This window comes from Panthera tigris, chromosome A1, assembly GCF_018350195.1.
Source record: "Panthera tigris isolate Pti1 chromosome A1, P.tigris_Pti1_mat1.1, whole genome shotgun sequence".
In the NCBI taxonomy this organism is placed as follows: Eukaryota; Metazoa; Chordata; class Mammalia; order Carnivora; family Felidae; genus Panthera; species Panthera tigris.
In genome coordinates, this window is record NC_056660.1 from 111,530,721 (window position 1) to 111,542,933 (window position 12,213).

General features: G+C 53.1%; 1 protein-coding gene across 4 annotated transcripts in view; it reads right to left on the bottom strand.

Moving 5' to 3' along the window:
• Positions 1-10,981, bottom strand: part of LOC102960233 (core histone macro-H2A.1) — a 79,291-nt gene extending 68,310 nt beyond the window's left edge. For 2 of the 4 annotated variants that reach the window (XM_042984345.1, XM_042984324.1), the window contains exons 1-2: positions 10,845-10,979; positions 475-679 (exon numbers count right to left, since the gene is read on the bottom strand). In XM_042984345.1, coding sequence (XP_042840279.1) covers positions 475-646 — 172 coding nt within the window. In that variant the 5' untranslated portion in view covers positions 647-679; positions 10,845-10,979. Of the gene's footprint in view, positions 1-474; positions 680-10,844 lie in introns of all 4 variants that reach the window. The other 2 variants (XM_042984339.1, XM_042984329.1) reach the window with 2 other exon arrangements.
• Between the last annotated feature and the right edge of the window lie 1,232 nt (positions 10,982-12,213).

Consider the following 12,213-nt stretch of genomic DNA (forward strand, 5'->3'; position numbering starts at 1 on the left):
CAACACAGCTGGCCTGCACTCTTCAAAAATGTCCATGTCACGAAAACTGGGGAACGGTTTCAGCTTCAATAGGACGAAAGAAACCCAACAACCAAAGGAAATGTGTGATCTTGAAATGGATCCTGGGTCAGGAAAGACAACCAGACAAAATTATAGAGGACATTTTGGGGACAATTAAGGAAATTTCCACATGGACTGTGTAACAGCCAAAAATCAAGGTACAAACGTGTGCACACATGCATGTTCACATACACACACAAGGTGGGGGGGAGAAAAGGCAAAGGGGCCAAAATGTTAACAACCGGGACACCTAGGTGAAAATGTTCATTGTACTACCCTTACGAGTCTTCCGTGGGTTTGAAAAGTTCCAAAATAAAAGGAAGCAGATAGGTCCCATCAGTCCTGGGCAAGTGTTGGAACAGCCACTCTGTGAGCACAGCAGAGCCCTTCCTTGGTGGACCCGGGCACACTCACCTGTCAGATACTCCAGGACGGCAGCCATGTACACGGGTGCCCCCACTCCAATCCTGTACTTGGGGTGGCCTTTCTTGATGTACCGCAGCATCCGCCCCACGGGGAAGATGACTCCCGCCTTGGCAGACCGGGAGGTCTTGGTGGATTTCTTCTTCCCACCCCGGCTCGACATGGCAGTGGCCCTGGAGGTGAGTCAGTAAACACACTGTGGAGGCAAGAGGCACAGCCGTCAGGATCATGGGGGCAGTTCACCCCTCTTCCCCACACTCTCCGACCCCTACAAGAAAGGCCACTCCTCGCGGCCACTGAGTCCTCCGGGCCCAGTCCGTGCACTTGGTTGGCGCACTCTGGCCCCTAAGAAGAGATTGGCTACGCTTTTCACATTTTATACCACGACATCAATTTTATCGGCCACTTACATTTAAACGTTACTCTGACAATGAGTGCTCTTAAGTGCCCTGCCTTTATGCCACGTGGTATAAAAGAAAATGGGATTTCTTGGCTACGTCCAATATGCTTGTTTAATAATTACATTTTCATACACTTGAGACCGGGGCTGATCAATTTGCTGAAGTCTTCATGGAAAAAAAGCAAACGATGTCACCTTCCCCTGGAATAAAGACGTAAAGCCTGACACCTAGGTCGCCTGATGGAAGCAGGATCTCTACCTCGTGACCCTTTCCCCGTGAGGGGCAATGGCAGCTCACAGGAGTTCAGCAGATAGTCAGGCTGCAATCACAGGCCCTCAGAACACGCCCAGTCTGCTAGCTGGGCCTGTCCTTAGAGAAGAGGGAGAAGGGCTTTTCTTACCCTGATCCTCCTCCTAATCCATATCCAAAATGCCACGCAGTCCAGAGGATGCCCCCTTTTCAACACCTCATGGAGGGTCCTCTCCTCTCCACCCCAACTGTGACTGGATCCAGGTCATCTCTAACCAAATGATCGCAAATATGTCCTGAAGAGATCTCCCCACTACTCGCCCTACTCTCCAATCCACTGGCCCTCTGAGGGTGGTGCATAGGAATCTGAGTACTCGACGGCCCCGGTGTTAAAGCTTTCTCTGGCTGCCACAGTTCCTAAGGTCAAATCAAGATCCTGGGCCTGTCATGCGATGCCCTAGAAATCTAGGCCTGGCACATCCATCCAGCTTCACCCCATACCTCCTGGGGTCCAAACTCGGACACAGGGCAGGGGTGGGGGTCACACATAGTTCAAGTGCCCTCCCCTGCAGTGGCTGTGCCCTTTCGCCAAGACCTCCTCTATTCCTCACACTTGGTTCCTGCTCTCTGCCATCCCTACCCTGAGTGCTCGGGTACAGCCCCTCCATCCACTGGGCTCCCTTGCACTTCACACCACGGCGGTGATGTGCATACAGCCCGGCTTTCAGAGAGCTGCCCCTGGCTGGGCCCCTAGCACAGTACCACTGAGGCCTGCATGTTTGCTAAGAGCACTCAAGGTCTCAGATGTTTGCTAAAAGCATTCCGGTCATTCATGCATCCACTTTAGGAATGATGCTGGAAAACGGAGACGGTAGTACACAAGGCAGATGAGGTCGCTGTCCTCCCAGAGTTGGTGGGGAAGAGGGGAAGAGAAAGAGGAAACAACCCTACAGTCATTTAAATGATCATCATGAAAGGCAGTGAGGGTGCTGGGAGAGGAGCTGTGAACAGGCCTCTCAGCCTGTTCTCCGGCACGAGGCAAGCATGTCTTAGAGGACATTTATGCTCAATCATTCAACCAAATGGGCAGGTCTCCCATCTACTGGTAAACTGAGATCAGGCTGCGTGCTGTGTGGGTGCCTCCAGCTCCAACAGGCCAGGCCTCTATGCCAGTGGAGGCGACAGTCAGGAATCCTTGTTACTCTGATGCCCAACCCTGTATTCGGAACATGCTTGTGGTTCATACCTAACATTAGTGTGACCCCTAAGATATCTCAAGTCATGTGCCTGACAGCCATGGCCAAAACAACAGAGAGCAGAATTTGGGGGCACTCTGACAGAATGAAGGTGGCTCAAGCCCCAGCTCTGAATAGATGTTTGGAGGGTTGTGGCAGGGGGTGGGGCACTAAAGACGACTATGATAATCCCTTGTATTTCTCATCAAGGGGTACCAAGTGTTAATGGATCACTGAGTGTTAAAAATAGAGTCCCAGAAGGGTCTGCGCTTCTCTGAAACAATGAGATGGCTCCATTTCTTGCTGTGATGAGCTCCATCTTGAGACATTCCCTGCAAACAGGTGCACATGCTCACTCTGAGCAGGAAATGGTATATGTACACGTGTGCATGTGTGTGTTCGCAGGGAAAACTGCCGCTGGGTTTCCTAGCAGTCGTTTGCTTTACCACAAATGTGTTTCACAGACCAACCCAATGCCTCTGGACCCAGAGTTTTCAGATCTGAACATTTCCCCTCTTTCAGCAGGAGAGGCCTGCAGTCAGTGATGATGAATGCAGCTCAGTCCCATTCTTACTGGAGCACAGGCTTCAGCCCTATCTCCAGGCAGACCTGTCTGGGTAGGTTTGGGGCTGCCTCTGTGGGAATCAGTAACATCCTGCCCCAGGGAAGAGCCATTAGCATTCAGAGACCTGATGGGCCCTAGACATGCTCATTCTTTAAAAGTGATGCTCCTGGTGCCTTCCTTCCACTCCAGCCAAGAGTCTTGACGTGGACATGGACATGGACAGGACGGTGACTCCCAGGTCGCTAGTCCAGTGCACACCTGGCTACAGAGCCCCAGAGCTCTGTTCTGACTGCCTGTGGCTAGGACCCACATGACAATCCCATGGGCACCTTGAATCCCTTCCTGTTCCAAATCCTGTGGAATTTTCAGCTCCAGCAGTCACAACCTCGTGCATGAAGCCCCTAAGCGGGAGTCAACATGGGCCCATTCTCTCTGCCCACTTTCCCAGCACCCAGCCATTAGCCAAGCTCTGTTGAACCCACCTCGTAATTGCCGAAGCCTCTTCCCTCCTCTTCAGCCTCCCTGCCTCGGTTCAGCTCTCTCTACTCCTCATCTACCCTCCCCAGCACTAGTCTCTCTCCATGGATGCCAGGGGATCTCTGCTCCCTTGCTGGTTCCTCACCACCCTGAGCCAGCCACAAACAGCATCCTTCAACTACTTCCGCAGCATCACTTCCTGCCACCCCTCACCCTGGGGGTGATGCTCCAGGCCACCACTGGTTTCCTGCCCTCGGATGCAGTGTCCAGAATGTCTTTACACAGGCTGTCTCTCCTGCCTGTGACACCCTCTGTCCTTGTGCCAATCTGCTGCACTGGCACTCGTGAGATCCCTGTCCTAGGACCCAGCCGTGGACTGGAATCGCTCAATGCTTCACGCTCCCAGAGAACATATCCTGGCATGTATCTGTGTGCCTGCCTGCCCAGCTCAGCCGAACCGCAAGCTACTTGATGCCAGGCACTGTGGTCAGCTCATCCCTAAGTCCCGGGGTCCCAGGCAGGGCCTTAAACGTCATGGATCCTCAAGGGGTATCATGCTGAGAGGAAACCATCTTCACATCTAGTTTTCAGTCAGGCTCCTGATAAAGCAGCCCCGTCTTCACCCCTCCCCTGGGGGCGGTCCTGCAGCTCCTGCTCCTCACCCTTCCCTGCGTTCTTCCTGCACTTTTTTTATTTTAGAGAGAGTGCGTGCACATGCAAGTGAGCGGGGAAGAGGGGCAGAGGGAGAGAGAGAATCTTATGCAGGCTCCACGCTCAGCACGAAGCCCACGTGGGGCTCAGTCCCACGACCCTGGGACCGTGACCCAAGCTGAAATCGAGTCGGATGCTCAACCGACTGAGCCACCCAGGCACCCCTTTTTTATTCCCTGCACTTCTAACTAGGTCCCCAATGTGCAGCCACAGCTTGGAAAGACGTCTGAGTCAGCCATGCAGCTTCGTGACATCCAGTCATGTGTACGGACTTTAAAAACATCTTGGAGAAAATCATCTTGTGTCTGGGCAGTCTCCAGATGAACCTGTGAATGTGCCAGCTCCATACTACTCTTCAGGGGTCTATGGAGGTGTGGGCACCCACGTTGGGGACAGAGCGGCCGTGATAGAAGTGGCTGTTGAGCACTAGGCCGCGTAACTCAAATTCCAAAGTCAGACTGACCTCATTCAAGTTGGCTCTGCCACTTACCACCCATGCATCCTTGGGCACGTGATATGATGTTACCCTCTGAGCTTATTTTATCATCAGTCAAGTGGGGATGAAGTTAGAATCGACTTCAAACATTTGGTGGGAAAACTGAACAAAACATGCATATACGGGGCCTGCCAAGAACTCACTGAATGGGTGCTCAGGTAAGTCAATAAAAACAACAACAATGAACAAAGGCCGCCTCCTCGAAAACCAATGTTGGGTATTTGAACTGGCAAGGACAGTACCAGTTGCTGTAACAAACAAGCCCCCATAGCTTATTTCTCTCTCGTGGAAAGTCCAAAGTAGGTTTCCATGATTGGTTGGTGCTTCTCCACATGATTCAGGGACCCAGACCCTGCCCCCCATCCTTCAATGCACAATTCCCAATGTCACCACAGAAGGAAAGAGGTCGTGGATGCTAACACATGGAGGCCTTCGGGGGCCACACCCAGAGGCGGAGCATACCACTAGTGACCATGATTCATCGACTAGAACTTGGTCATGTGGCCACACATGATTGCAAGAGAGGTTGAGAAACGCCCTTTTGCTATTTGCTCAGAAAACAGCCAGTCTCTGTCCTATAACAAACCAACTTGAAAGCTGACCCTGAAGCCAGGGTGGGAGCAACCAGCCAAAGCCTGTTGGGCCCTGTTTGACCCATGCCCTGCATCCAGCCTCTTCTGAGAGATGGACAGTCCTACGTCACAGAAAAAAGTGGCCTCTTGCACACTCGGCTTCTCTTCAAGGCATGGACATTGCTCAGGAAAGAAACAGCTGTACTATCTTGTCAGACTGACAAAGCGATGTCCTTCCTTCCCGGGCTAATCATCCAGGAGAGCCCCCCTTCAATAAACCAGAAGTCCTCACCCCTAGGGAGGACCCCAAGTGCTTTGAAGACAGTGACACGGCCTCAGGCAACCTCACTACACAAGAGCGTAGCTGCTTTTTTGACTGTTATCGGGCCAGGAAATGAAGACTCTGTGGTTGATCCCAAAGGGATCTCTGTGGTCTTTACCTCTGCAACTCCTCCAACTATAAATCAATCACAGTAGACATGAACCTTGCTTGCAGAAACCCAAGGCTTACCCAGAGACAAGCTAGGCTTGAGTGATGGGCAGGTCTCTGACCACCGGCTCCTCAACAACTGAGCTGTGACCGGGGCACCTGATCTGTCCTCTTGGCACAGGACTAGCGAGAGGCCTGGCTGTGAGGATCCCACGAGTAAGATGGACATGAGAATGACAAGCCCTCTACTACCACAAGGGCCACAGAGGAAAGAGGGTCAAAGGGCTGTCCTACCTACTACCACACTGTTGCACCCTTCCCCAACAGGGCACCGTAACAGGCTCCACACTGCCCTGTAAACCACTTTCGTCACTTCGGCACATAACACCCTCTCAGTCTATAGCACTCTCTCCAGCCCTGTGTCTGTTCCTGCTGTGGCGGTGCCTTGTGCCCGCCAGTCACAGTCTAGTTTGGGCCAGCCCTATGCCCAGACTCCAGCCTTGCGCACAAGGCCCCACTGACCTCCCGCCCATCTCTCCCTATTTCCAGCAACGAGGGCTCCACCAGGCCGAACGGCTCCCGGAGTCCTTAGTGGACATTCCTGCGTGTGGCCCGAGCCCAGCTACAAATCCCTCGTGACGTTCCTCACCCTGACACCATTCTTTAATATGTTCAATTGCTTTTCTCAGTCTTATATAAAGTGCTCTGCAAATGCAGTTCCCAGCCCTTTCTTCCAACTGGATTGCTACTCAACATCCAATTTATATAAATATCCTGAAGCCAACCTCCCCAACCTTAGCAGCTGCTATACGGTATCATCACGGCCAATTTCCTTGTCTGTCTTGGTGGGACGTACCAGTCTGCTCCCCAGTGTACCTCCAGGAACCCACTGCCCTGCCTGGTACCTGGTAGGCCCTCAAATGCTGGCTGGATGGTGACTAATTAGTTGGATGCAATTACAGTTCTCTGGACAAAGATGAGGGCAGCATTTCCAAAGGCCACAAGACTCAGAAATGTGGCAAGTGGGACAGCAGTCAGGGACCTTCATTGAAACCGTTCACGGACACATACCTGGCCGATCCCTGTGGGAGCTGAGACCCTTGAAGTTCAGGGAGCTTGTGGGGCCATCTTAGAGATTCCCAGGGAGGAAACACCACAACGGCCCTGACGGCTGAGGTGGGAGCCCCACAGAGGCCTTCCCACTCCCTAATAATTCTGTGGCTCCAGCCACCTCTCCTCTTGCCAGGCAACTAGCCAGTAAGAGACTGGAGGGAAATACTTCCCTTTCTCACACCTGTAAGTGACTGACCTCCACTAAGGCTACAGCACAGAAAACTCTTAATCAGGGCACTTAGAAAACCACCTGAGCTGGAGATTGTGAAGTCCTCTGTTACCTAAGCAATGAATTTGTGCATATTGATACCGAATGAAATGTCGACCAGAATTGCTGCGGAGCTGGCAGTCACACGGCCCCCATCCCAAGCACCCGAGGACAGGGAACCTGAGCGATCAGCGCTTACAGTTGCTGTCGCCGAGGGAGGACTGCACCATCCACTCCCTGCAGCTGGATGAATGCCCACATGTCCACATGCATTTGTCAGCTTCCCATCAAGTCCAATCATGACAGCAAACCTGAGACACTTAATTCTGAAGCACAGGACACTAATCCTGTTTACAGCATTCTCTTCCATTTGCTCCTATCATACCAGATGATTAACGGTGTCACTGCTGTCAGGTCTCCAGAGGCAGGAGGATCTACTACACAAGTATCGCTCACAGAGCTGGGGTTCAGAAACAGCGTTCTGATTGGCCGAGAACAGAGACTTGTACTGGTGCTCGAGCCAATCGGGGAAAACCTCTCTCTCCATTCATAAAACACTAGATCATAAAGGGAGCCGGAGGATTAAAGAACTTACAGTCTGCCCTCAGTGAACCAAGGGATTACAAACAAGGAGAAAAGGACAAATTGAGATAATAAATAAATCCTAAATGGCACTTTTTGTTCCAGCACACGTGTCTTCCTCGTGTGTTAGGTTTTTAGTGGTGGGGAACAAACAGAAACCCGAACCAAGTGTTATTCAGCAAAGAGTTTACAAGAGGCTAGGGGAGTCAGCACGACATTTCAATAGCAAAGCACTGTCTTCCTGCCTCACAAGGAAACTTTAATTCACACTCCTCTCTCTTTTAAAAGTTGTGTCAAACATTAAGATAATAATTTCAGTGGAAGGTTATCAAAGGAAAACTTTAAATGTGAGCTTCAATAGGGCAGGACCCTGGCTGGCTGGGCTTGCCATCCAGAAGCCATTCAGTATTTGTGGAATACATGAAGTATTCACAATAACAATAAAAAACATCTGGCCATGATTCTTTCCTGCTCAGAACCTTCAACGGCTTCTTCTAGCTTCACCTGAGTTCCCTCCACGATCCAGCCATCTTGAGCCTCTGGCAGTTCCCCCATATGACCTCTATCCTCACTGTTCTAAGACTCGACACATGGGGTTCCCCAGGCCTCAAACACTTGTCTCCATCTGCCCTCCGTTGCCCAGCCAACTCCTACTTGGTCTTTCTGTACAGTAAGGGCTTGCTTCCGCTTATGTCACCTTTCTGGGGGTTACTATGGGAGCTCCTGTGGCCTTCTGCACCAAACTCGCAATAGCCCCTTGCCTGTCTTCTCCTTGAGTCAGTTTCCCAAAGACAAGGACTGAGCACTTCTTGATCATGCTTTTGTCCCCAGTGCCTGACTCAGAGTTGATTCTCAGGAAATATTTATTGGAAGACTTTAAGACACCAGTCCAGAAAACAAGCTATACAACTCTTTGGAACCCATCTGGGCTCCCTCGTAAGAGATGGGGTGGGACCTAATGTACTTCTAAAACTGTAGAACGTGGGGAGGACTCACAGGATAGGTGCGGGGTCCCTCTCGTCCCTGCTCCTTCCCAGCATATGTGCCAAGAATGGGGCTCTGAAAAACCCAACACAAATCCAAAGGCACAATCAAACCAAAAACTAGAAGCTGCTGCAATTCTGATCAATACCACATATAGGCTCTTATTGGACTTCATCAGCTTGGACTTTGCACTTTTGTTTATTTAAATAAATCTCCTTTAAATGACTGGGGGCAGCATTAGCTCTGAAGGTATTGGAGGCAGATCCCAGAAAACATGTACTCCAAGCCTTCCTGTGGGGAAAGGATGAGGACTCTTGGAATTCTGTTGTCACCAGGACCGGAAGAAATGGCAGAATGAGATGTACCACTCCCTGTGTCTGGGCTCTTTGGTATAGACCACGTTAGTGACTTAGGACAATGTATTAGACTGTCACATGTGATGTTCCAGACTACTCTTCATTCTAAAGGACCTACTTACCTCAAATAATTTTCACTTAAACCCTTCCCACCTCCCCAATGCCTTTAGGGATCAGCATTAACAATGGTGACAGGTTAAAACGAAATACGAGAATGAAGAGATTTCCCACCCTCCACCTAAAACTATAGGGGGCAAGAATTTAAAGACTGAGGGTTTTTGGTTTGTTTTGTTAAGAAAAAAAAAAAAAGGTTTATGGGACACCTGGGTGGCTCAGTCAGTTCAGCAACCTACTTTGGCTCAGGTAATGATCTCACCGTTCATGAGTTCAAGCCCCACATCAGGCTCTGTGCTGGCAGCTTAGAGACTGGAGCCTGCTTCGGATTCTGTGTCTCCCTCTCTCTCAAAAATAAATAAACATTTAAAAAAACTTTTAAAAAAGGAAAAAAATATAAGGTTTAAAAGCATATTTATCTTCACTGGAGAGCCTCTTGTGCAAGACAGAGATGCGCCTACCCAACTTCAGCTAGTTGTTGTACGATGGGTATTAATTCCAGTTGCAGGCAGGGAGTGGCCATTTCAGAGCCGGTAACCCCCCCCTGAAGGCACTAAAGGCGCCCCTGCAATAGGCGGATTCCACCAAACTTACAACTAGAGTCTCCCATTCAAACCTAAAGCTGCTTGAAATTCCCCTAGTCTGTGGGGCAGGAAGCCTTGGAACAAAGCACCTTGCCCCCTCTTTAACGGTAAAACCTCAAATCACAAAGGTGGAAGAAAAAGAGAAGCTAGCAGGAGTGCCCCTCTTAATTGTCTATTTTTATATGCTGTTTATTGGGTCGTTAAAATCTTACAAGGATTTCACGGTAATTGTAATTGTTGAATTCCAGGTTTGTCTTAGCTGATTGTAGGGACATTTCTCACTTTCAAACTCAGCAATATTTTTCCTAATATCTTGTCTAAAAGAACCTTCCAGCCTGCCGACCAGATCCTTGAGTGATCCGTGGTCCCTGCAGGAGTGGAGGCGGGGCGCGCCACCCCGCACACCTGTTGTCAGGTGACACCGCCTGCAGCATCCAGCGCACTCACCTCTCCACTCCACCCCACCCCCAGCGAGTCCCTTCCCTCCCGGCCTTCTCCACCGGGAAGCCTACAGCCTTCTGGAGTTACCTTAAAAAGGAAAGAAAGAAAGAAAAAAAGAAAGGAAGAAAACACAAAAACCTCCCAACCACAAAGCAAACAAAAGGCCGATCAGAAGATGAGCGAGGGCAGCGGGGGTTCCCGCGTCCCCTCTCCAGCCAGTCCCTGGACAACCCCCTCCCCGGCCCTGCCTGGCTCCAATCCCACAAGTATCCCCCAGCCGCCAACCCTCCCCTCCCCGCAGACAGCGAGCCAGACGCCTGCACCACGGCCACCTGGCTCTCGGGCCCGACTTATTGTGCTGGGGCCGGCAACTCGCGGGCCCGCGGGGCCCTCACCAAGTACAACTCCGAGCACCGCAGCTCCCGGTCGCCCGGGCCCACGCTGGCCGGCCAGCGCCGCGGGGCCTCCCCGGGCCTCTAGCTTAGCCCGCCCGCCGGCCCCGGGAAGGGTCGCCGGGGGAGGGGCCAGCACTGTCGCCTTCCCACAAAAGCGCCCAGGCGCGGGCAGGAGGACGCGGTTTGGAGAGAAGTTGGCTTCCGGGTTCGCTGTTTGAACAAAACCAAAGAGAATCCCGCGCGGCCGGGCGGGGAGGGCCTGGGAGGGCGCCGTGCGCGCGCGAGGCCCCGCGTGGGCCACGCCGAGCGCGGCGACCCGAGCCCGGCCGAGCGCCGCCCGTGCGCGCCAGGCCCGGCCGCTCCCAGGCCCCCGCGGCCGGAAGCGCGCGGTGGCCGGACCCGGCGGCGGGGACCGGGCGCGGGGCGAGGGGGCCCGCGCGGCACTTACGGGGCGGCTCGGCGGCGGCGGCGGCGGCGGCAGCAGCTAGGTGTCCGGCCCGTGCCCTCTCGGCCGCTCGCGCCTTTTCTCTCCGCGCTCGTCGCTGGCCCGCCCGCCCGCCTCCTCGCTTCCCGCCCGCGCGCCGCGCGCTCGCCCCCTCCGCCCGGCTCCGCTGCCGAGTGAACTGGAACCAGTCGCCGCGGCCCCGGGATTCCCACAATGCACAGCGCGCCGCTCGTCACATCCCATGCCGTCCCCGCGCGTCCGGCCACCCCTCCCGCGCCACCCGGGCGCCCCGGCCTTGACCCCAGCCCCGCGGCTGCGCGCGCCGCGGCCTCCGCGCTCCGCCGCCGGGACGTCTGTCCGTCTGTCCGTCTGTCCGCGGGCCGCCCCGAGGCCCTGCCCGCGGGCACCCTGCCCCGAGGCTGGGCGCCCGACGCAGGGAGGGCCCCGCGAGCCGGGGCGCGCCCTGAGCTAAGTCCTCAGAAGGGGTCTGGTCCCTCGCAAAGGCGCTTCTCTGGCGCGCGTCGCAGCCTGTGGGTCTCAAGCGACACTTCTTGAGTGCCTGCTGTGTGCCTGGCATGGAGCATGGGACTGTAGCTGACTCAGCCCTAAAAGTCTTCTCGTTAAGCCAGGGAGGGGGAGGCACAATTACTGTTACCAGCAAGCACTTTTCCCTCCACCACCAATGCAAACCTCCCGCGCACCTGAGAACGTTCGCCGTGTTTCCGTTCGAGCCCCATCAAACTCTTTCCTGCCCCATGACCAGCCACTGCACATCATGCTCACCTGGGGTTCTTTATAGTGACCCCCGGAAGTCTGGACCTGCTTTGTGCATGGAAGCGGTTAGCTACTTTGATTCAGCCAACGTTCACTATTGGACTCAAACTGGGATTTACAACATCAGAAGTGATTATCACACACACTTTTTTTCAAACTGCAGACAAGCAGAAAGAGAAGGAACCACTGCAAAGCCTATCTGTATATTCCTAAATTGGTTCCTTGCTCTAGAGCGTTAGTGCCCCATCCAGGTTGCCTAAATAGGGACCTTCTCTCTGCGTCCTTCCCTCTCCTGGCCAAACTGTGAAGGGGGAAGCCACCTCAGCACCCAGGTGTGGACCAAATTTAAATAACAATACACGCCCAGCAGAAGTTTCCTGTGCTCTTGCTGGAGGTGATGGGAAGAGATTATGGAATTAACCCAAAACCGCTCCTCCCAACTCTCAGGCCACCCCTATAGCCGCGGTGGTGACCTCCTCCCCTCACTATGCTGCTTTCACACTTCAAAAGTTTGCAAAGCAGTGTCCAATACAGGCCATTCATGCATTCATTAATCCGGTTAACTACTACGGTCATACTTTGTACCATGCTCCAATTT